General features: G+C 47.5%; 4 protein-coding genes across 4 annotated transcripts; 1 reads left to right on the forward strand and 3 right to left on the reverse strand.

Moving 5' to 3' along the window:
- Window positions 1-497: 497 nt before the first annotated feature.
- LOC117582925 lies at window positions 498-1086 on the reverse strand. The gene is made up of 2 exons (XM_034271023.1): window positions 823-1086; window positions 498-769 (listed from the first exon to the last, which is right to left on the reverse strand). The coding sequence occupies exons 1-2, from the start codon at window positions 1022-1024 to the stop codon at window positions 633-635; spliced, it is 339 nt and encodes a 112-aa protein (XP_034126914.1). The 5' UTR covers window positions 1025-1086; the 3' UTR covers window positions 498-632.
- An 80-nt stretch (window positions 1087-1166) lies between these two features.
- Window positions 1167-2015, reverse strand: LOC117582924. Its single transcript, XM_034271022.1, has 2 exons — window positions 1672-2015; window positions 1167-1599 (listed from the first exon to the last, which is right to left on the reverse strand). The coding sequence occupies exons 1-2, from the start codon at window positions 1966-1968 to the stop codon at window positions 1285-1287; spliced, it is 612 nt and encodes a 203-aa protein (XP_034126913.1). The 5' UTR covers window positions 1969-2015; the 3' UTR covers window positions 1167-1284.
- A 12899-nt stretch (window positions 2016-14914) lies between these two features.
- Window positions 14915-16193, reverse strand: LOC117583163 (dynein regulatory complex protein 9). The gene has a single exon (XM_034271358.1). It carries the CDS (start codon window positions 16191-16193, stop codon window positions 15072-15074), a length of 1122 nt encoding a protein of 373 aa, XP_034127249.1. The 3' UTR covers window positions 14915-15071.
- A 3234-nt stretch (window positions 16194-19427) lies between these two features.
- On the forward strand, window positions 19428-23264 carry LOC117583503 (ecdysone-induced protein 74EF). The gene is made up of 4 exons (XM_034271845.1): window positions 19428-19566; window positions 19743-19805; window positions 19901-20063; window positions 20151-23264. Exons 1-4 carry the CDS (start codon window positions 19496-19498, stop codon window positions 22839-22841), a joined length of 2988 nt encoding a protein of 995 aa, XP_034127736.1. The 5' UTR covers window positions 19428-19495; the 3' UTR covers window positions 22842-23264.
- Window positions 23265-24728: the final 1464 nt, after the last annotated feature.

The following is a 24728-nucleotide window of genomic DNA, read 5'->3' on the forward strand; positions in this document are numbered from 1 at the left end:
CGTTAATATTTATGAACCAAAAAGTTCAGATGGCAAACAAACAAACAAACGAATAGAGCCAACTGCTGTCGATATTTAGCAATGCATTTTGCTGTAGGGAGCAGCCGGTCCAGGTTTTATGCAATCTGTAACCGACCAGCTGTGAATGGGGCCATAATTATCCAAAAACTGTTTATTTTAAATAGGCAGAGGACATAATGGCCTCCTCATTGATTATGTGCGCACTATGGTAAACACAGTTCAATGCGTATAAATGCGAGAATGATTTTTCGCACAGAGAGAACAATGAAAGATTTAAATTGGTATTTAGCATATAATTTTTGAAAATTATAAGTGATATAAAAAAACATAAAATATTGCTATGAATGCAATTTATTACATTTTTAGGCAATTAAATGAAACTAAATTTGAGAATAAATTCATGGCTTATTATTATCCTGTGTGTATGTATATCGAGAGCCAAAAAATCAATTTGGAAAATATTTATTTTAATCCTAAATATGATTTCCCAGTGTATTTAGAAGATGTTCCTTATAAAATATTCTAAAATACTGACACAAAAACATGAGCAAAATGCAGATAGTTACTTACATTTACATGCTGATTATTAAATCTATAAAAATCTACGATATTTAGCTTACAATTTGAATTTGATGGTGACTGCTGTCTCTGGCATAGAAATAAACACAAAGTAAGATGAAGATATCCAAGACGACCAAGAGTTTCATCAAATTCAGCTGCAGCAGCTGCATGCGGACTACATCCAAACCTGAAAGACATTTTGCGTAAGTAAGAAATTTAAAATTGAATCGAAAAATTCACCATTCTGACTCTGTAGCTTCTGCAGCAGTTGAAGGTCCAGTTCTCGTGGTAAATCATTGGACTGCCGCTCAAATACTAAATCGAAGGTCACATAACGATCGGACATATCCAGCGGCGAACCGATAGGAGCAGATAGGACATTCTCCATGGCTAGGAACATTACAAGAAAAGCAGACAAGCAGCACCCTCGATACCGAATCATGACTGATCAGCGAATGATGACACGGACAGACCAGTGCGTTGGCGGTGGCGTTGGAGTTGGCATTGAGGGGAGCCTCGCGACATTTGCGCAAATAAATAAAGAAAGAACACAGCAGCGGCATTAATTCCACAAATGTCATATATTTACTCTACTCATGTACAAATACTCGTCGTACCTTTGTGGAGATAGCAAACAATGACGAGCAATATCCGATGTGAAGGCCAAGCGGGAGAATATATATTTCCAAACCCAGACTAGACTCACATTGGTCCAGAACTGGCGGTGCTGCCGGTGGGTGGAGCAACTGTAGTTTTGGGTACTGTCGATGAACTTCCTGTTGTTGTTGTTGCTGCTGGAGCAATAGTTGTTGCTGCCTCTGTGGCTGGAATATCTGCATCTGGTATTACTTTATTTGTTACTATTTGTATTATTGCTGGAGCCCGCGTTGTTGTAGTCGCCGAAATATCAGACGTTTCACTAGAAATTGGCTTCGTTTGCTGCAAACTGGGAGTAGTCGTTGGCACATCGCTACCATAATCACCGCCACTGAAACTGCCCATTAGGCTAAGCAGACCCTGTAAAGCACGAAAAGCTCGATGTTTATGCCTCATCCACTAAGCTACTACTGTTTGCCTTTTGCATTTTACCTTTCTAAATTGCTGCCAGAGACCGTCCACGGTATCTGTTGCATGTTCGAGTGCCGTGTCCACTTCATCGTAAAAGTCTGATGATGATGCCTCCACCGGCAGCCCGGCTGTTTTGTTGTGGCTGGCGTTCGTGTCTGGAGTGGCAGGCGCTGCCGTCAGGCTGCCAAAGTATTGCTTTATGCCGCCCATGAAATCATCGTCCTTACTGTCCGACAGCTCAAAGAACCTGCCACACACAGGAGCAATGGAACCGAAGCTGGCCAAGCACAGCAGCGTAGAGAATATTAGCAGATTCATTGGAGTACTCGTACTTTTGCTTCTATCCGCCAGCTGCAAGCGGATCCGATCAAATGTCTAACGAGCGACGGATACATTTCGGTTTTGTCTGGGGGGCAGCCCACTCGTGCTCTTGATTCTAATAGTCAGTGACACTGAATCAAATTGAAAGAAACGGCTGTTTAAGCAGCTGACAGACTTAAAGTCTTGACATCATTCTTTTGGTTGATGTCTGCCGATGACGCATACAATTGTTTTGTTCTAAATAATACCAAAACAGGTGGCTTTGCGATTGGATATTTCCCACTTTGATCACCGCAAAAATCAGATTCGCCAGCCATCTCGCTTAAAAACAATTAATTTGGCCCATGATATACCTCCGCAGTGGCGATGCTGACATCTAATTGCCCCCTAATATCGCTGTCACTTGCACTTATGCCCCACTCGCAGCACAGCCAGCATTATGGCTTTGATCTGACTTAGACATATGCCCAAGATAATGGCAATGCCAGTGGCTGCACTCAACTTGGGGTGCGTCTCGAGCGCATCGGGCTGTGAGCAGGAGAAAAGCATTTCAAATGCATTCATGGCAAGTGGAAATCGTAGTAGAGGGGAGGTGGAGGGTGGATGGAGGGTGGGAAAGGGAGAGCAGCCAAACGTTTTAAATTACTCACAATGCAGAGTGGAAAGTGGCAGCGGGCATGAGGCAGCAGGCGACTGGCAAGTAGCTGATGACTCAGTCGGTTAAGAGCAGGAGCTGAGGCGTGACTTGAAAAGCTAACCCCCTTAACCCCACATCGAATGTGTGTGGGTGTGGGAGTGCGCTTCAATTAATATGCAACTCGAATTGTGCGCGGCAAGTGCAACATCACGCGTCAGCAGAGTGATTGTTGAACATGGCAAGCATTAGCCAGACATACAAACAAAATGACGATGTAATTATGTACATACATATATGTGTATGTCGCAGCCATTTCCTTTGTCGTCTAATTAACTGAATAGTCCATTGAGTGGCGCATGAATACCTGTCGTTGGCACTCACTTATCGCTTATTTCAATTGATCAAATTTGCTCAAGGAAATCAAGCACTGGCACAAAGGACCTCATAAAAACGAGGACCACACTAAACAGCAGTGTCATGGCTCCTTGCGCCCTCCGCTCCCCACCCTCTGCAGCCAGCTTGATCTATGGCACTGCAAGTGTCACATAAATTACAAGCGGAAGCATCAAAATGCTGTCAAACCGAGCTCCTAGATAGTCTACTCGAGTTGTCTCGTCTCGCCTTGCCTCGTCTCGTCTCGTCTCGCGTCGAATAGAGTTGAGTTGAGTTGATTCGAGACGCGTCTCGTCGCGTCGCTTCGAAAAGGATTTTCATTGCCACTTTCTGGGAGGCAGACTGGGGCCTTGCAGCAGCTAGCTACTTGGCTTGCTTTCGGCTTGCCTTGGCGTTTAGTTTGCTCGCATTGCCACTTTGTCTTCATCAAGAGCGACGAACGGTGGCCACAACAAGCCCATCATAGCCATCGACGGGCGCATCATCGTCATTCTCATTCTCATTCTCATCGTTGTCGTTGTCGTCATCGTACATAGCTATAAACATCAATTTAGCAACGAAAATTGGTTTTCAGATAGCTTTCACACACACACACACACAACACACTCTCCAGCTAGAGAAAAATTGTTTTTCGCTTTAAGTGACAAGCAGCGAGGGCGAAGCGTCGACAACTTTGTCGACGTCTTCCTAGTCCTAGTCGTAGTCCTTTCTTTTGTTTCTCCTATTATTTATTTGTTGTGTCTTTTTCGACTAGTAAATTTTCGTCATATCGAAGCATTCGTGTGGAAAATAATAAACCAAAAAGAGAAAAACGACCACAATGAAAATGAAAGTGTGTCAGCGCTTACGTCTATGCATGCAGCGAAAAAATTATATTTTTTCAATTGAAAAAACCCATTTAAATATTCTATTTAAAGATAAAACATTACCATATACAATTCGTATTTAAATGTATGTAAATTTACTCTCCATTTTCTGTTGAAATGTGCGTTAATTTGTGTGTTTTTTTGAGTGTGTAAAATGTTGCTACAACTAAAACTTTAGCATATTTGATGGACCAACTTTGATTTTCAATATAATGTAGCAATACTTTTGTTCAGGAAGGAAGTCCATTGTGGTGACTGGCAGACTGGGGGATTGGTCATAAATTTATCATTGCATAACGCCAGGCCAGGCGCATAAATAAGACATTCGCGTTGTTGGCTGGTCTGGCTCATGGCTGGTGCGTCAAATGACATGTAAGGACAGCGGCCTGGCCTGGCCAATGAGTGGGAGGGGTCTTCGCACCGATTAGATTGATTGAAAATTCGATGGTTGAGTGATGAGCTTAGGCCCTGAAAGCTACTCGTGTCAGGAGGACTGTCAGACACACTGCCCCCCTTCTTGAGTCCGGCCACGCCACTGTCGGGCGAACGTGTCATAAACCGCACACTCCACTCCATTTCAGCGTCAAAAGGGAAAATTATTTAAATGTATGCTAAGAAAAATTGGGTAAAAACGAAGAGCCACACGATGACGGCCACGAGGGCGAACGAAGACTGAAAGGAGTCGGGAATATGTGTCAAATGAAATTCGTTCAAACTGTATGCAAAAACTCAACAAATTGTCATTAAAAGCGGCAGCACACACACACACACACACAAAGGGACAGGGCTAAGCCATAAACAGAGCCGCCATTTGCCCGGCTATATTTATGATGTGAACGAAAAGACAAAATGGACTTCCGGCCGGCAAGAAAGAGAGCGCCATAGAGAACAGAAGAGGGAGAGAGTGAGCGAAAGGGAGAGAAAGGTATAGAGTGGCGGCTCTTTGCATTTTAATAGACTGACCCAAACACTTTTGCGGGCACCACATGCAGAAAGCGAAAATACAAACGACGCCTCCTGCATATGTATACGTGTGTTTGTGTGTGTGTGTGTGCGTGTGTTTGAGGCATTTGCATTGCAAATTTGCAAAAGTTTAAAAAATTTATGCGGCTTTAATGGCACCTGGCGACTGCAACCAGAACGGACCGGACAGGACCTAACCATACCCCAGCAGAAACCCCGAGCCCCAACCCGACCCCTAGACAACACCAGACCAAGACTATTCCAGGAAATTATATACTAAATAGCAGAATAATTTTTGGCATTTGTGCTGCTCATTTTTTCCCTTCACCCTGGACCCGGGCTCTTGTCCCGGGCCTCGTGTGGCCTTTTTGTCGACTACATTAAATGCAAATTTATGCCTATTTGCTGCAAGAAACTGTAACGGAACCTGGCTGTTGCCTAGCTGCTTGTTAAACTGGCATAAATTTCCACCACCAGCCACCCCGCACCCCGTTCGAGGCTGACAGTAAACGGGCTCCAACTATTGAGAGCGTTTCATCAGAGAGCCATGGGTTGGGGGGATCCCATTTTGGGATGGTGTTCGTCTGCGCTGCATTGGCAATGGGAAAAACTATGGCCAACTATCGTGCCTCTTGTGCATTGTGCATTGGAGGAATCCGTGCAACTTATTGTTGTTATCGCTCTTTGCACTTCTTTTGACTTCTTTCCTTGCCACTTGGCAGCCGAAACTCTTTCAAAACTAAGTAAAATTTATGTGCATTCTTTTTTTTCGGTGGTGTCTCCTTTTTGCGTGTCCACTCGGTGGACTTTACTCTGTTTGTGTGTGAAATGTGTTGGGAAATGTCTCACTGCTTGCCAAGAAATGTTTGGTTTTTGTCTCTGGTTTTTATAGGCGCAACATTGGAAAAGCGTTAGCTACAAATAATTAGCCATTAACAATTGGCCAGGCCCAGACTGTCCAACACTTTTGAGCGGTGCCTTCTGTTGCCAATTTCGGGCTGGGGTTTTGCAAAAGTTTTACGCTTTATTGGCCTTGTTAGTTGAGCCCTAAGTCCTTCTTCTGCTGGCTTTGACTCTCTGGACGGGTTGTTGCAAGTTTTTGCTTGACGCGCTCAATAAAACGATTTATGCTGCCACTGGCCAACCCGAAACTTTGTGAACTTTTGCCAACATTTGTTTTGTCTATTGCCTTGTACTCCTGCCACTTACCACTCTCCGTTTCTGGACACTCCACCACTTATTAGTGCACTTTATTTGCCTTAAGATGCTGCATGCGGTTTGTCTTTCGGTGCACATAAATCTGCGCGAGGCAACTTTTGGACACAGGCAGCAAATAAACACTCAGAGCTCATAAATCAGTGGGCGCATTGTGTGCTCAGCCGCAACATGGCCAACATGACGTGCAACATGCACCAGCACCAGCAGCAGCACCAAAAAAATTCAACGCCATCACATGGGCCACACAAAAAAAGAGCGAGAGTGTGGCAAGCAAATCGAAGGAGCGGCTTTCTTCTCGAGGGCGGTGCTGGGTGTGGCTAATGCAAATCATGCAGCGGCGACAACAGCTGCAAATCTTGGCCAAATTGCTCTACTGGCTTACAAGATGTCTTGGCATTCATGGTTACTGCCCCACGCCACTCGCCTCTGCATAATTTATCATTTATTTGGGCTCATTATAAGATTATACCAGGCCACTGCGGCAGATATGAATAATTAAAGTGCAGCAAACTCGCTATCGAGGCTAATTGAAACACATTCGAAGCCGCTCTGCAAGAGCTCGTCGCGGCACAAGGACATCGAAGTATCCGGCACGTTCGCTGCCACAACATTCAATATGTGTTCGGTATAAGTTCGAGGAGCTACACGGGCTGCATTTTATATTTGGTTTTGCTGCCTTGTCCATGCCTCGTTCGTGCGGCATGCAGCGACATACATAAGTGAGCTCAGCAATCAACGCTCTAGTTGTGGCACTCCTGACAATGTGCGAGGGGCATGGCCAGGCCACGAGGCGCCACAGCCACACCATTGAGCCAACTGCCAACTGGAATGCATGTCATGGGTGACAAAAATCGAACATTGATGCCATTGACAGACACAACTTTGGGCAGGCCAGCAATTGTAATTGGTTTAGGTTTTTGGGGGGATACAGGAACTGTACTGCACTGTACTGTTCCAGCAGGTTCGAGCTGTGCGTTAATTACCATGTTCGTGGCTTTCGATGGATTCGTGATGGGTGCGCCATGGCAATGGCTTTCGCTATGGGCCTGTGCCGTGTTCCACCCATTATGCAGATTCTCGGAGTAAAGCGAATCATTTTGTGCGCGCAATGAACTCATCGCCAACGTGGACTTAATCAAATTTCGCGAGTGGCGAGTAGCATTCCGGGCACGGGCACGTTTTCCTGTGACAAGAAACGCACAAACATCGTTGCATACTTTTGGGCGCGCTTCATTTGGCTGCTGCTTGCTGCCGAGTGGCTGCTAGCGAAACGAGCTAAGTAGAGGCCAGGGCCAACGTTGACACACTTATTTACCAGCTGGCCTCGGAGCACAGCAGGTGCTGGAGCACATACACAGCACACAGCACCATGGTCATCGCTTTGTGCCAGCGCACTCCATTCTTGTCGTTCGTCTCTTCGTGCCCCAGCTTGCGGGGCTTGTTGCACGCTTCACGCTCGCAGTGGCACGCGGCGCATAAATCAATGGCAACGATCTTTACGTGCTGCTGCCTCAAAGTTTCTGGTTCAGCATCCGACCTGCTAGCAGCAGGAGCATGAGCACCACCACCCACTGCTCACCAACACTCACGCGCCGTGGCCCCTTTTGCAATCTTTATTGCACATTGCGGCTTCCGGCTGCAGGATGCGGATGCGGATGTGGATGTTTGTGCTTCATTTTAGTTGAAAATGCGGCATTAAAATGCATTTGGCTTTCAATTTACTCCCACTCGCACTCGCACTCGAGTTATATTTTCATTAAGTGTTTTCTTTTCAGTCATTTTGGCCACGTTGGCCACCCGCTGAGACCTCAAACACTGCTCGCATCCACTGCTTAAGTACTCTAAATTGTTAATGAAATGTTAAATGGCTGGGCGTTGCCAAGGAGCACACAAGAGCAAGGCGGCGCCTGCTGATTGACCATAATGAGTCCGCAAGTTACGCAAACGCAACAATATAAATTAATAAGCAATTAATTATGACCTCTGCGGGGCATGGACATGGGCTTGGGTATTGGACCAGGTGTTTGCCACATGTGGCATTAATTGAGCGTGCTCTCAACGACCAATGCCAAAGGGAACACAAAGTCTGGGCCAATTAACACAGAAGAAACAATCACTTCGGCTTCGGCTAATTAGGACTAAATGAAGATGGTTGGTTGGTCGGTTTTCCTCTGAATTGTTCCTGCTGGCTTTTCCCTAGAATTAAGGACAAGCTCCGAAGCCTGTGAGTGTGAGCATCGGGACTCGGCCAAATTCCCATGCAAACAAATTCATTAATTTCAGCAAAAACGGAGGCAGACCCCAGGCATCAGCAGCAACCAATCGATGAATCGACACAAAAACAAATGTGTTTTAAGTGCAATGCAAATTGTAAGAACCAACAGGCGAACAAAAAACTCTTCAGACACGCAAACAACTGAAGTGGAACGCATAGATAGACAGCTGTTGATAACGCCCAGAGACAGCCCAACCCAAAACCAGAAGCAGAACCAAAACCAAAACCAAAACCAAAACCAAACACAACCAAAACCCAACAGAACTCTCTCTTCGACATTAACATGTGTAGGATTGCCAAATCCTCTGACTCCAGCTGTACCCCCGGACCCTTGGCAATCCATCCCCAAGCATTCAGCAGCCTCCACACCCAGCTGCAAATGCGCTTGTCCCTGCTGATCCCTTTAGCTGTTGAATTGCAAATTGTTTGTATCTGGCGTCAACAATTTGTTTTTTGTGCTGCTCGTAAGAGCCTTATGATGGAGTATTTTTAACTATGGGATATGGTTTGCCATCCAGATGAATACCAACCATTTATGTGGGCTGTATGGGTGTACATTGTCAGTTATCGAATGACATTTAATAAAATAAGCTACTTTCTGTATGTGGCAACCAGATAAAAAATGGTTTCAAAGGTGGCAGAATCAGTTTTTTCCATAAACAAAGCCACTCGTGTGGCACCTATCCATGTATGCTCTTAGATTGAGTTTTTTCGTGCATGTTTATTGTATTTTTTGCACATCTTTCTAGAGAGGGTATTCGAGCATCGTTTTGGCTGCTAAACTTAATGTTTCTTGCCATTTTTTTCGCCAGCTCTTCCTCATGCACGCTGACAAAATGTCCACCCATCTGTCACGGCAGGCAGAAACAACTCTACGCCAGCGGGCGGGCTGGCATCAGCAACAAGCATTCAAAAACTTACTTTTTTTTCTCCTCCAAACATACAGCAATTTGTACGATTTCCAGTTGCAGTTTTTATTCCCGCTTTCCCAGAGCTGTACTCTGTTTGTTTTCAGGTTGTCAAATGCGTTTTTCCATCCCACTCCCCCCCAGGCAGGTTTTACACACACATTTTTGCCAGAAATAAGAAACAAATTTGAATGCGCGGCAAATGGCAAATGAGCAAGTGCATTCATTGTCAGTGAGAATTATTAAATTGCAGTGGAATATAGACACAGAAAAAGAGAGAGGGGGAGGAGGATAAAGAGAGCAAGTGCCGCTTAATGGTGTGGCCATGTCGTTTAATTTTGTTCTTCATTTATTTCAGCGCTCTGGTCGACATTCCGTTGCATTGTGCGCTAAATACTTTGACGTCTTTTTTATGCCCCGTTTTTTCTGCTTTTTCCCCGCTCTTTGCATTGTGTTTTTGTTGTTGTTGTTGTTGTAGTTGTTTTTGCTTTCTACCCCGCAAGCATTCAAGCCATTTGCATTTACATATGCACATTGCTTGCTGCACATTGTATTTAATTAAAATTTGTTGTGCGAGGCAATGCTAGAATCGCCGGGAAATGCGGCCATAAAGCAGCCCTATGACAGCCGCAAGGACGATTCTGATTTAAGTGCGTACATATTTACACAGAGAATAAAAAAAAGGAATATTCCATGCACTTATCTTACTTTAAATGTCGTTTTTATATGAATTTTATTTGCATGTTTTAATGGATTTCAATATGTAATTGTAGACCTCTTTATTAGCTGGAAATTATTTCTATTTTTTCCAAGTGTAGATATGACATTATGGCATTCGATTTGTTCGTGTGTGCGCGTCTGTGTATGGCACATAGTTAATAATGAATGCCCAAAAATGCAGTAATTTATCGCCATGTTTATCTGCTACTCATTACGAGGCAGCAGCAGCTGAAACTACCACAGCAACAAAAATCTGCATAAATATCAAATGTAGATGTGTGTGTGTGTGTATTGTGGCATGTCCTGAAGGGTTCGCTCCGTGTTCTGATGTGTATAGGCCCAAAAACCCATTGCGAACGGCGATAAGCAATATTCCGTTTTGTTAATGGCCCACTGCTTGGCCCAATTCAATTTGTGGCAGCACTCCCGAGTGCTCCGCAACCCATATTCTCATCAATTTTGTTTGCAAATAAATGCAAATACCAAAATGATAGGCAAATATTTATTGTGCCTGGCATAATGAGTGGCAAATCTAGTTTTTGGCAACCATGTCAGGTAGTTGGCCAAAAAGGGGAAGGAAGTCGGCCAACTGGATGTGTCCAGGAAGCTGTCACTCCACTCAGTACTCCCAGTGCCCATTTTGCACACTACACTTTGCATTCCAAACAGCAGCGTCATAAGCATTAAAACTAATGTGCCGAAAAGTATGAACCATTTAAAATTTTAACACAACTTTATTAGCTCCAAAGAAATTTGTGTCATTTGTATGTACAAATATTTCTGGCTGCCTGAGTGTGACAGGGATTTAGGCCTCCACTATTGCTCCATTAAGCGAACAGAGCTGTGGAGAGCAGCAAATGAAGAGGGGGTAGCTATGGTTACACAACAAATCCTTCAGGTTATCCTGAACATACCATTCAATACGGTTCTACCATCGGGAAAATACAGCCATAACAGCAATAGTGTGAATGGCATTATTTGGCATCGATGGAGAACATTTCGTGTCGCAGCAGTTTCACTTAAGCAAAATCAAACCTATTGTAAATGTAATATCCGTAGTCCCCATTTTCCAGCGCCGCTGTCAAATGGCAATTGCAAATACAGTTACACAAACACAAACGAACACATTAGGCGGCATTTCCTTTGGCAAAGTTGCTTGACTTCATTTCGGGGCGGCCGACACAACGGAGACGACAACAACAACATCATCATCAGCAGCAGCAGCAATAGCAGCAGCAGCAAGCAAATAAACTGACAGACACTCGTTTCCGGTTTCAAACAAAGCAGACGCCGTATTTAAAATTCCAAACGGGCAGCCAATTCCAACAAGAACAACATCAGGCAGCTACACCAAAAGAAAAACTCCCTTCGAGATAAACAAAAATCAATTTTACATTATGTAATTGTTGTTCGGAATATCCAAAGGATATCCCATTACATACTCGTATTATATTATTAATTTTTAATTAAGACAAAAATATATCCCATCTTTTATCAGAGTGTACAGCGAGCAGCAGCAATATAAGCAAACAAACAAATGAAATAACAGAAAATTGCCGTTTGCTAAAAACTTTTGCTTTGCTTTTTGAAGTTATTTTTCGCCCATTCTGCCATGGTGCCACACTGCCACACTGCCAGTGGCACTGCCTCTGCCAAAACAAAGAATTCAATTTAGTGGGCCGTGCGTTGATTTCTGGAAGCTCCGTGGACAGGTTCAATGAACGAGAGAGCTCATTCCCCACGGATTCCTCAAATGCGCATAAATTTGATGCTTGCCGGGACTCACACTAATTGTGGAATTATGCCAAGCAGAAGAGGCATGCGGAACGAATGGATGGATCAGAGTCCACAGCATTTTGACAGCAAATCGAGAGAGAATGTGCTCAAGGAAAAGCTGCTGCAGAAGCATTCAACTATTTGTCATTTGTCGTACACATATCCACAGCCAGCCGAGAGCCGAAATTCGAAACTTGCTGACCGGCGGCCGTGACTTCCGTGCACCAGAAATGAATTCGAAGATTTATTTCAGATTCGCCTGACGAGATAGGTTTGTGGAAAAAGCAACAGCCCCGTCTGGGATCTCGGGAGCACAAAAGACACGTAGGCAAATAAAAACTTCTTCGTTCCACAGCGGAAGATGTGTATTAAAATGATTTATGTGTTGCACAAATTTCATGAAAAATGCAGAAAGCAGACGCATAAAAATAAAGAGCATATTCAATAACTGAAAAGAAACCTCGACCACTGTCTCAGCAGGCACTGCCTGCTTGCCTTTGGGTATCGAATTTTGCAATCATTTTTTAATGAACAAATTCTTGCTGACTGCTCGAATGGCGATTGGAGGCTGTACGCAGACTATTCATTCGTTTTCAGGCTGCAGACCTGCTGACGGAAACCCAACCCCTTCATCTTCGGGGCATTAGAAAAATCTATAAAATCGTTGGACCCGTCAGGCCGCCAGGAGACGCCATACACCCAACCACCCTCTCCATACATGCCAATAAAATATTTTATCAAACGTACGTGCTGCTATTAGAGGCGCCCATGGCCCATCACACGCACGCATATCAAATGACGGCGTTGATGTGTTGAAAGCCCAGACGGGAGTTGAAAACGAGTGTAGAAAAGTGCGAGTGTGTGTGTGTGGGTGTGTGTGGGGCAAGTGGAAAAAGCGTAGCAGACAGTCAACCCTTTTTTACGGCTGCTGGTCAGTGTGGAGCACTCTGGCATTCGGTCTCTGGGCTCTGGTCTCCGGTTCTCCAGTTCTCCGGCTGTCCGGTCTCCCGTCTCCGGTTACTCCAATGCTCTTGCTGGCCTCTGATTATGCGTCGTGCGGCCATAAATTTATATCGAAAGACGTGCGTTGTTAATCAAATTAAAGTGTTTGATTAAATTTTAAATAAAACAACTCGCAATGGTTCAGCCCTGCCTCATTTTCCCATTGCTGCAGTAAAAAAGTGCAAAATGAATATAAAAATGGAAATGAAAATTAATTTCAGAACACGTGGCATGGCGTGGCATTGCGTGGCATTGCGTGGCGTATGCGCAATATTCAATTTATGAATTGTGCGCACAATTATTAATTAAATTTTGTTCTTGCTCCCTGTGTGGGTGTCTTTGAACGACACGACAGACATAGTGAAAGGTCATTTGGTTATCCAGGAGCTAAGGAGAATTTCCGAAACGTGTCGCAAAGTGGCTCCGATATTTAGATATTTTCGAAGCAAGTCGCTACCCGCTCAAGTGCCGAGTGCTGAGTGCTGAGTGCTGCAGCACTTTAAAGCGCTTAACGGTCCAACTGAAGTTAAATAACAATTTCACTGCTCATTAACCCTAATTTGTATGTAAATTTTTGGGCACCCCAGTTGGCCCTTTTGGTGCTCCGCACGGATCCACCTTACAGCCCGCGGCAGCCCAAAGGCCAAGCACTTGTGTGGCGCTTTTTAAAGGATTTCCCGGCCAAAACGCCATTTTGTATGTTTTAAGTAACGCACATGACACACAGGATGGGGCAACAACGGAATGGTCGACGGGGGGAAAGTGCTCCATAGCCATTAAGGAGCGTTGCCTTCTTCAAGTTTTGCAAAATAGAACAGTGTTGGGTGTTTGGGGCACATGCAAAGTGCAGGAAGCAGGAATGAGTTGGCGAAGGCCCAGGCACCACCACCACAACACACAAAGCGGCTGTATCTCAGGGATGGAAGACAGGGAGAGGAAGAGATAGCCAGGAATAAGAGAAAAGAAAAATGATGGAGGAAAAAAAGCGAGAAAGATTGTTTGCCTGTTGCCCTCATTCTCGCCTTGGCCAGTCGCTCGCAGTCGCTGGCCAGGGCCCATCTTCCATTAATTCATCCGCCGCCAAGCAAACAAAAGGCCTCGCCACACACCAAATGGACTTTCGCCCAGTCATTATTGGGTTGTTTCTGTTGTTTCGTTCCCAGGCATCCAGGCATTCAGGCATCCAGGCGACAGCTACACGAAGGAGTCGGAGTAGGTGCAGTTGCAGGCACTGTCCCAGGTCCAGGCACCGGCACACTGTATGGCCAGTGTGTATTAAAACAAAAGTGAGTGCATGTGCAGACACTCGCCGGGAGGGGGCAGCTGGCAGGAGGACTTGGAGCTGCAAATGGCAAACGGCAACTGGCAAACGGCAAACAAGAAATGACAGCATCGCAGCCTTGGTGCCATGCAAATTCAATAAATTACGGCAACGACCATTAATTATATTTTAAATTGCAATGTCCACACGCACACACAGAGAGAGAGAGAGAGAGAGAGAGAGAGAGTCCTGCGAGCGAAATCCGCTGGGAAAAGTTTTGCTTTTGTTTCTTGTGCTGATGGCGAAAAAGTTCCACTCATTCAGCGGGCAAATTGTCGCAGTTTATCTCCGTACGCACCGGGAAAACAAGCACCGTCGACCCTGCCCCTGCCCCTGCCCCTGCCCCGCCCTCCTGGTGTACTACCCAATTCCCACAACAATTCCGCTGGCCATGAAAGCGGCCCCAACAAATAAACCACTTTGGCCATTTCCTGGCATAAAAGATAAATAAATACACTGGAGTGAAGACAAGGAAAGCGAAAACAGACACGGAATAAAAGGGAAAAAATAAAATAGCTCCAGATGCAACTCCAACTTCAACCACGTCTCTGCCACTTCTCGGACAACATCCCCGAAGAGCCACCGAGGCCACCCGTCCAGGCTTTCACCCATCTGACCATTATTATCGCCTTCGCGTGAAAACAATGCTCGTAGTTGGACCTGGACCCCGGATCCAACCCAGATACCGTTGACAATGGCGGCATGTCATTAAGGAGGACGTCAGTAGCTGACCGCTGACGTGTTAACTGCAGAGCGTCCAACTTTTAATTGGTTTTAAGTCACAAGTTAATTTCCATAAAGCGTACAGAAAGTGCTGCAAGAAAAATTACCACTCAAAGTGCACAGAGAGAAATGAGTGGAGAGTAGTTTATGAAATGCATTCCCCGACAAATTCATTAAGATTTGTGCCCCACTTGAGACATTTTGCCATGAGAATTCATCGTTTCAAAATGCCTCATTCAAACGCAATTTAAGTGCATTTTAATTACATAAATTTCCTAGCTTTCGTTCAGTGTAATTATTACTTCTTGCCTTTGCCGCGTTTGCCTCGCTTGGGCTTCTTCTTAAACGGTCCCAGACCGCGCCGCACCATCGTGCCTCGCCACCAGGCCTGCAGCTTAATGGCGCACTCCATGCGATGTACCTGCAGATCGTGCAGCCGCTGCTCCTCGTCCTTCTTGGCCTGATACTCCTGCACGAACTCCACTCTCTCTGCGTAAATCTCGCGATGCCGCTGCAGCAGCTTCTCCTGTTCGAGTATCCGCAGCTCCCAGGCCTCTCCCTCACGCTCCACACGGCGCATATCGCTGGTGTACCGCACCTGCCAGTCCTTGATGCGCTGCCGCAGCTCCACGATCTCCTGCTGCCGGAAGGCACGCAGCTCACCGCTGACCCGCTCCTCCCTTGCCAGGCGCTGCTTGTAGTCGAGAATGTCGCGGAGGTAGGCCCGCTCGGCATTCTCGCCCCATATTGTGGCCTGGGTGATGCGACCTGCCTCCCAACGCTGCACCAGATTGTACTCGAGATCATTGACCCGCGACACACAGCGGAGATTGTACTTGGTCTCGGCGGTACGCTCTTCGATGTCCTTCAGCCGTGCCTGGCAGTCGTTCTTCTGCTTCTCCAGCTCCTCCTTGAGCTGCTTTAGTTCGTCTTTCGACTCCTGCAGCTGCTTGGATGCCTGCGACTCCTCGCTGTTGTTGCCACTCAGCGCACTGATGGCTTGATCCAAAGTCTTTTCCTCTCTGGCTTCCTCCCCACTTTCGGTCTTCTCCTTCTCTGTCCTCAGCTGATCCATGGCCGCCTCGAAGACCGTGCGAAGTGCATCCATATCCCGCTCAAACTTCAGGGCATCCAGCAGGCTCTCATCCAGCTGTTCGGTATTGTCCTCCGGCTTGCCCAGCAGCTCCTCCAGGCGTGGCAGCGTTTTGCCGGTGATCAGCACCCGCTCCGGCGGTGGCTTTGTGTCCATTGCAGAGCTGCGCCGTCTACGCAGCGAGGCAGGTAGCGACAGAGGCTTCGCACCCGTCAGTCGCTGCGCACGCTGCTGGAGCACCAGCTTGTCCAGCGTGTCCTTGTAGCTGGACAGCAGCAGCAGTCGCCGCAGCTCTTCCGCTTGCTCCTCGGTGCATTCGTTTGGCATTGCAACTGAAGCGGATATGCTTTATCCATGAGTGTGTCCCAAAGAGCCACTCAATATGAGTCACTCACGACAGTTGGCCCGGCAACTGTTGCTAGGAGATGCAGTTTACGCTCGGTAAGTGTTTGCTTTTGCCTTTCGATTCGAATACATCCCTGTGCCACTGCCACTGGCTCATGGTGATCCCAGCGAGAATGCCAGCAGGGAGGGGGATGAGCTCAGGCGTCGGCTTGCATATTTCATTGCTGTCATCGTACTCGTTGCTTACGTGCGAAAATGCCACACCGACTGCGTTCCCGTTATTGCACAGAAATCGTTGAATTTATTTTCCCAGCTCTGTCTCCATCTCCATCTCCTCTCATTCGTATCCTCCTGCTCTCGAGCTCCCTGTCTTGGTTATCCTTGGCTCTGCAGTCGTCTTGGGGTTCGTTCACTCTCGGGGCACATGTAAGTATGTGTCCTGTCCTGGCCGCGCCTTAACCCCGCCATGGGTGCCGGTGCCGGTGCCCGTGCCCAGGGTCGGTTTATATGTTTAACCCAATAAATGCCGCGCTGATTGCAAGTTAAATTATTGGCGCACAGGACTGCCAGACCCGCATTACAATTAAATTATCGCATTAACCGCAAAAACCTGCGCGACGGCACTGCTCGCACCGCCGCTTCATCGAATCGCTGCTCGGGCCAGGGACTCTCTTTACACAGCATGCCCGCAGCGACTGTTTCAACGGAAAAGAACAAAAACAAGTACAAGTGCAGGGACCTGTTTGGCATAGAAGGTAGGGTATGGGCCAATGGATACCCTGGAAGATGGCAAAGCAATATACTCCCTCAGACCTTTGTTATTTTGAGCTGCGCGTCGATCTGTTCATCAGTTCAACAGCAACTTCGACCAAGAGATTGTATTATAAATGATTGGCTGACTTGAGTCCACGCAGCCCCAATATATCCCATGACTAATAGAGCATTTTAAAGGCAGCCGCAAGTGGTGGTCAATGCACCGGCAAGGTCTGCGACCCGGCCGCTGTGAGAAATTGCAGGGCCGACATTAATTTAATGCCCGCCACTGTCTCGCACACACACGCAAGAGTAAAAGAGAGACCGAGAGAGAGAGAGTCATACACACATGGGACGAGACCGTCGCGACAGCATGGGGCGCATTTCGCACTTTGGCGAACGCGTTTCTTCTGCCTTTAGCTGCCATTATTTTTAATAGACTCGGAAAGAAAAGTTTTCAGTTTTCTACTTCATTGACTGCAAATCGGGAAAGGAAGAAGCTCTTGGGTCGCGAAATTCCCAAGCCATTGCCGCAGTCCTTCTTCTGCGTCCCGCTCGCTGAAGATGCCAGCCAAAATTAAGTGCCACCCGAAAAAAATAGGACGCTGTGCAGCGCCTGATAAGCGTACCCTCGAAAACACACACTGACACACATGTGCAAGTACCCAGAGGTTGCAGCAGCATAAAGTCATACACATAAATTTGGATGCTGGAAAAATTGAACCGATGGAAGAGTTTTCATTTTCCACTTAGACTTCGCATCGCGCCGCCCCGAGCCAATCCCAATCCCAACGCCAATGCAAATGTTCCATTATGTCAAACTTTTCGTTCCATTCGAATATCTTCTCTGTGCGAAACTTGGTGCAGTTTTAATAGCGCCGAGTTCTTGCCGCAAATTGCTTCCGCTAAATAATAAATATGCAAATATTGGCCAACATGGCAGTGCCATCCAATGGAAAATCAATCGCTCGGCGTCGCCAAAAAGGCGAAATGGAAAAACCTTTTTCCGCTGCATGCATTTTCCGTAGTTTTAGCCGCCGCTTAGCGTGTGCAGTGGGAGTGGAGAGCACTGCGCCTGAGCCCTGTGGCCTTGTCGACCTGGCAACATGTTCATTTTCCTTTCAAGCTTCGCTCCCACCGCGCGGAAGGTCAGGGCTGTTGGCCAGCACGTGGACAGGATTTTTGGGTGTGAACCTAAAGATGTTTCACAGAATGAGAGGTAATTTCTGTGAATGATGAATCCATCAATCAATTTAATTCCCCAATTGCTGACACGCGTATTTTGTTGGGATTTAAGCTTGAAGCCCCCCCCCCCCCCCCCAACAGCGACGACTCTGCGCCACTCTGCTTTGCTACGTGGAACCGCGGAGATAACGGATCCCACCCTCTCTTTTTCTCTTTGCCTGTCTCTCAACCCCTTAAGGCCTACGTTTGTTATCCTGGCACATGTAAATAACCAAAAATGTTACATTGCGGCTCGCAACCACGACACCGTGACAGCGCCCGGCATATGCCAAGCCAGAGCAGGGGCCAGAGGTAAAGCCAGTGCCAGTGGCAGGGCAAGTCAAGCAGGACACACGGAACTGTGTGGCAGGCACAGGTACAGGCACAGAGAGAGAGAGAGAGTGGTCAGTGCTGTCGCTGTGCAGGAGATGGTGATGCCTGCCAGTGGTGTGTTAGTGTGCAAGTCCTTGCTCTGCTGCTGCTGCTGCTGCTGTCTGCGGCCGGGGGAGTGATAGACGCCGCTACCATTAATTCACATTCAGGTGCCGCACGCTTGGCCGCACAAATTTTGGTAGTGTTTGGTCTGGTCTGGCTTGGTGCGACAACAACATGTGTTTACACTCATCCTGGCAGGCGGGGGGTTGGGGTGTAGCTGGATGTTCCTGCAAAAAATGAAGGAAGCTGCGGTCGCTCGTGCAGGCAATGCATTATAAATGCCATGACAGGCCATGCCTGCGTTTCCTTTTCGGTGGAAAAAAGCAGGAAAAAAAGCGCAGCCAAAAGCGAAGAATTGTAACTGTAACTGACCTACTTGCTGGCTGTGTAATTAGTGGAACCGCACCCCGCTGGAATGTGGAATTCATGAGGCGAAAAATCGAAAGTTCTCCCTTCGCAATGCGTCGCACATTGGGCGAACACCGAACCCACCTACTGGTGCTGGGAAATCAATAGAAAGTGCTTGGGACCTCTGGCCAATGCCAAGCAACCACCAAAAATAAACTAAATAAAGGAAGCAAAACCATCAAGAAACAAGAAACGATGGCAGCCATGACAACGTGCCTCAACAAAGCGAAAGCACAGGTGTACCCACGAGTGTGAGTGTGAGTGCGAGTGTAATGCGGCTATTCAAATAGGGTTCTTTCTCCTTACAAAAATAGAATCCACACTGTCGCATTTATGGTATGCCCAACGAACTGTGTCAAATGAGGGAGAGTGTGGCTACGGCCACAGTCGAGTCGTGGCCACCAAAGGTATCGGTTCGAGGCCAGAGAGTGTACAAATAATTCCATCTAGAATCCAGAATTACCATGTTTCCGCAGGCAGAGCTGGAGAACTACAAGCTGCAGGTGGAGTTGCTGCAGGAGAAGCTGCAACGCAGGTAATTACAGCAGAACTCCACTCAAAGGGGAATACAATATGTCCTGCAGCAAAGTCACAGGCAATCCCCTCCTTTGAGAAGTCTGCCTTTACCCTAAGCTTCCACGTGTGTGTGTGCCTTCAACTATGCCCCTCTATGTATTGAATATTCCCTGACTATTCTTCCCTTTTGCATAGTGAGGATAATCGACAACAGTTGGAGCACAAGTTGGACAAAATACTTCAAAAGCGCAGCGACCTGTAAGTAGCCTTTTGTCAGTCTCCCTGATATTGTGCCAAAACCCAAACCGAACCGCATCTAACAACTGCCAACTGGCATCTTCCATCTACCATAGCGACAAGTCTGTGCGCCACAAGAGCCGTCAGAAGTACCAGGAGTTTCTCGAGGAGCAGACCATTCGCAACGAGCGGAACAAGCAGCTCGTCCACATGCTGGAGCGGATTGATGAGCAAACCGTTGCCATGTCGCAACGCAGCGAACGGCTTAAGATGATGAAGGTACGCATAAAGCCTCAATGAGCTTCAGTGCAAAAGTCACTCAATAATCCCCCTCTCTATGCATCCCTTTGACATGTCCATGTGCAGCTGCAATATCAAATGTACTTTGCAAAATTGGTCCAGAATCAAACATTGCGTTGCATACAACAGCAGACGGGGCAGGCAGCTGGCGGAGCTGGAGTTGCGGCAGCGGGTGGTGGTGCGGGCATGCCCATCCAAGTGCTGGTGCCACCCCAGGCAACTGCTGCAGCTGCGCCTCCACAATGGACACTTGCCATGGCCACACCCACACCAGGGGGAGGCATGCTGCTAACGCCCCAGTTTGCAGCACCAAATGCTCCAGTTGATCCAGGTCCGATCCCTATGCCCGCTACTCCGCAGGGCCTGTACTATCCAGAGCTGTATGGGGCCACGGGTAACGCTCCACTTGGCACCTCAAACTTGCTCGATCTGCGCGCCACATTGCGCGCCTTTGATAATGAGAATGCCGATTTGCCGGAGCGCATGACTCACTTCAACGCAGCCACAGCCGCAGCCACGGCCAGCCAGGCTGCACTGACAGGTGATTATCAGGCAGAGGTAAGTGGCAGGGCCACACCGGCTTCAGCATCGCCAGCAGCACGAGGAGGAGGAGGAGGAGGAGCAGCAGCAGGAGGACGTGCAGACGATGGAGTGGCATCCACGACAACATCCATTTCGTTGGCAGGCCAAGACAAAGGTGCGCGGCAACTGAGCAGCACATCCTCGACACTGGCAACATCCTCGTTGACATTTGATAAATTGCCAAAGACGTCCTCCTCGATGACGTTAACGGAGATGCCACTGGCACCGCCTCAGCCACATCCACATCCACATCCACTGACGACTACTGCTGCTGCTGCTGCATCCACTGCTGTCGATGACGTTGGTGGGCAACCGCAAATGGCAGGACGAGCAGGAGCAACACAGAGAGACCAAGAGATGCGTAGGAGCTGGAGTCGAGAGCAGTATCACGAGCAGGAGGTGCCTGAAATGGCTGCCTGGACAAATTCACGCGTGACTAAAGTCGAGTATGAAAAATCACCAACTGTCGTTGGCCATAATGAGCCAGGCCAGAGACAGCCTCAGCAGCAGCAGCAGCAGCAGCAACACAGTTTTGAAGCGTACTTTGGTGAGCTGAAAATCGATGAGCCCTGGCAGCCAGGAGCAACACCCTCACCAACAGCATCACAATCCATGGGACGTGCAGCCAGCACGGCCGGAGACAAACGCCAACTAAACGTGCGTCCCGGCGAGGGCGCGAATACGAACGGCGATGAAGGTGAGGGCATATCCGTGGGAGCTAAAGTTTGCCTCAGCAACGATTTGCTGGACGAAGTCATAGCCAGTCGTGCGGCACTGGCAAAAGCAGCGGCTGCGGTTGATGAGCAGCTAGCAAGAGGTAATCAATTGTCGCCGCCAGGCGGCAACAACGAACGGGGCAACACGGCCACCCCTGCTGCGTCCTTCAGCAGTAGTTCGTGGAACCCTAGGCCCGGAGTGTCGATTGAGAATATTGAAAATGCCATTTACGGCGAACGTTTGACAGGAACTGCGACAGCAGCAGCGACCCCAGCCCCAGCAGCAGAAGCAGCGATAGAAGCACCAACGCAGGGATTTTTCGAGAATTTGGTAACCAATACATCTCCGCAAGAACTGGCGGACCAACAGCACCAACAGGAGGTGCAGAGGGAGAGGCAGCCGGAGCCAGAGGTTACCGATTATGGCCAATACGATGCCAGCAGTTACGGCGAGACCAGCGAGCCCATATACGCCAGCATCGATTCCACCAGCCAGCAGCAGCACCAGCAACAACAAGGGGCAACGGGAGAGCCGCTTTATAGCGAAATCGGAAATCCCACAGACTATCAGCAGTATGCAACGGATGCGAGTGCAGAGGTTGGAGCTGGAGCTGCAGCAGGGACAGAAACTGATGCAACTGCAGCTGCTGCTGGTGGGACTGAAAGTGGCGAGGCAGGAGGCGCAATGCAACAGGAGTACTCCAATATTGATTACGGCAACTACGAGGCCGGACAGTACTCGGCTGGCTATGATCCCAATGCCTATCCGGGCTACATATACGATGAGGCCACTGGCCAGTACATAGCCGATCCCAATGCTGCCCAGTACGCGCCGGATGGCAGCTACGCCGGGCAGGAGTACGATGCCAATGCCGCCAACTACGACTATGGGTCTTATGCCGAACAGGAACAACAGCAGCAGCAGCAGCAGCAAGAACTGCAACAGATGCAGTCACAGGAGCAGGGACAACAGGAACAACAGGAAGCGTATCCCATGGACAATGACAATGGCCAGAATGCGATGGAAGTGGAGCAAAGCGCCGCACTGGCCGCTACACCGCCCGTCGAGGCGAAAGTGGAACCAACCGCCGCCACCACGCCCGTGCCAGCCTCAAAGCCTGTCAAACCCACGTCGATACTCTCGACGACAGACAAACAAGCGGCGCCTAATGATGCGCAACAGCAGCAGCAGCAGCAGAAGAAGAAGAAGCGCGTTAATTTCGTTGACAGCAGCGAAACGGATGATAGCTCAAGCGCGAAACCATCCGCAGCCGCAGCCGCAGCTTCAGCTTCAGCTTCGGCATCGGCGCCTGCCCTGTCTCTGGGCCCAACTTCTGGACCACCTCCGGCAGGAGCAGCAGAAACTGGAGCTGGTGGAGGAGCCATTGCCGCAACCACAGCCGCTGGCGGCAGCGAGAGTGATTTCGATTTTTCAACGGGCAGCGAGGCGAAGAATTAGAACAAGCTGCAAAAACAGTTGAAGCTCTAATTTGTTGCCATTTGGGTTAACCAATGAGCGCCCAATCGCGCGACCCATTCAATGTGAACGAACGAACGCCTCGCCTCGCCACGCCACGCCACGATTTATAGCCAATGCATTTTTCACTTCACTTCCGCAAGAGCAAAAAGAAACACAGAGAGAAAAGCTGCAAATCAACGAGACAGAGAGAGAAAGAAGCTTCAAAGCCAACAAAAGAGCGAACCGAGTGAGGTGTGGGCGAAAATGCTAACAAAAAATAATAGTGGGCCAGCGGAAACGGAAATGGAAATGGAAGAAACTCAATCAACACAAAAGTTGCTGCTGTGCGCAGCAGGCGGCAGCACAAAAGTTTCAAACGAATATTCGACAGTTGCTTAATTCAATTATCTTAGATGCTTGAAAAATGAAAATAAATAAAAGCAAACAATTAATATTTAGTCAATTGAGTCAAATTTATTCGCTCGAGGAAGGAGCAGGACAGCGTTGACAGTGCGTATAGGCAAAGTGCATATTAAACACGGTATTTGTGGAGCTATAGAGTACAGCTACAGGCATAAAGGAGGCCAAGTTACTCCGCTTCCAGGGTATCTTTTAGTCGTTATCCTTAGCTACTGTACTTGTTTAATACTTGACACATACACAAGCAATGGCCTGGGAAATATTTCATTAACGACATCGGTAATAAGATCAGCAGCTGTTGCTGCCATGCCGCAATTTATCAAAAGTGCAATTGTCTTTGCAGCGGAGCAGCCAAATTACCTTTTCGCTGGCTTTGCTCTGGCTGCCAATGACACTAATTATGTGCGGCCAGGCGGTTAAAGCCGTGGCCAACAAAAATATGCTGATTCCTGATACGCTGGCCAGCAGAATGCCCAGCAGACTGGGCTGGCAGTGCCTGCTGATGCTTACTTGACCAACAATTGCGAACTTAATTGAAATTATGCCATCAGAAGTACAATGTGCGTACCCTACATACGAGCACTCCTATATGTAAAGACTGCAGACTGTGCGCAGCACTTGATATTTTCCAGTTCGTTCGCCATTTTAATTTGATTCACAGTTAAGGCAGTGAATGCGTTAAAAATTTCCATTTTCGACTATCAGCAGCGCAACTGTTGCTGACATTTTTCCATCAATTTGAGTGGCCGAAGAAAATTTCGTTTTCGATTTACAATTGCCGAGCAAATTCCCGCGTCATCAGGGCGGCCTTCGATCGACAATCCCATTGGCATGCATTTTTTTTATGACATTTCCATTCCGCTGTCCACTGTTCGCTGTTCACTGTTCATGCACTGAAGTGAAGTGTTTTCCCTCCATATTTTTTGAATAATTGTTTGGAGTTTTTTTTTAATTACACTCGAAGTAATTTTTTCAACTGTTCGTTGGGTTCACTCTGTCTCGTTTCCTCTTAATTTAAATTAATTTCTGTGTGGAAAGGACAACAATAAAAATGTAATTAATACACATAATTGGCCTGTCGTGAGGGTGGCGCTCATCAAGCAAGCAAATCAAATGTCAATTTATATTTGTGGTTTGGCGCATTAAATATTTATTTACTTAACTGACATTCGCTTCTCCCAACTATTTGCGAATTTCCCAACAGGTATTTTCCATATTTAAAGAGAACCAATAATTGGGGGATGCCGCAGAGATACCTTCTCACTTCTTCTCCAAGGCAGGTTTATTTTTTTGTTTTTCTTTTACTTTTTAATGAGTTGAACATTTGAAGCAGCACAAACGGAAAATGTAAACCAAAACGAAATGAAATGAAACGAAATGAAATGAGGGAGCAAAATGTAAACGAGTAAAAGAAACCGGTACAGGACAGGAGTGGAACTTTTTCAACAGAAATTTGCAATTAAATGT

The sequence above is a fragment of the Drosophila guanche genome, unplaced genomic scaffold (genome assembly GCF_900245975.1).
Source record: "Drosophila guanche unplaced genomic scaffold, DGUA_6, whole genome shotgun sequence".
Taxonomy (NCBI): Eukaryota; Metazoa; Arthropoda; class Insecta; order Diptera; family Drosophilidae; genus Drosophila; species Drosophila guanche.

Coding starts and splice junctions, on each gene's coding strand:
- LOC117582924 (XM_034271022.1), bottom strand. CDS start 1,968: ATGAATCTGCTAATATTCTCTACGCTGCTGTGCTTGGCCAGCTTCGGT. Junction 1,600..1,671: donor TCTGGCAGCAATTTAGAAAG/GTAAAATGCAAA, acceptor CGTGCTTTACAG/GGTCTGCTTAGCCTAATGGG.
- LOC117582925 (XM_034271023.1), bottom strand. CDS start 1,024: ATGATTCGGTATCGAGGGTGCTGCTTGTCTGCTTTTCTTGTAATGTTC. Junction 770..822: donor GAAGCTACAGAGTCAGAATG/GTGAATTTTTCG, acceptor AATGTCTTTCAG/GTTTGGATGTAGTCCGCATG.
- LOC117583163 (XM_034271358.1), bottom strand. CDS start 16,193: ATGCCAAACGAATGCACCGAGGAGCAAGCGGAAGAGCTGCGGCGACTG.
- LOC117583503 (XM_034271845.1), top strand. CDS start 19,496: ATGTTTCCGCAGGCAGAGCTGGAGAACTACAAGCTGCAGGTGGAGTTG. Junction 19,567..19,742: donor CAGGAGAAGCTGCAACGCAG/GTAATTACAGCA, acceptor CCTTTTGCATAG/TGAGGATAATCGACAACAGT. Junction 20,064..20,150: donor AACGGCTTAAGATGATGAAG/GTACGCATAAAG, acceptor GTCCATGTGCAG/CTGCAATATCAAATGTACTT.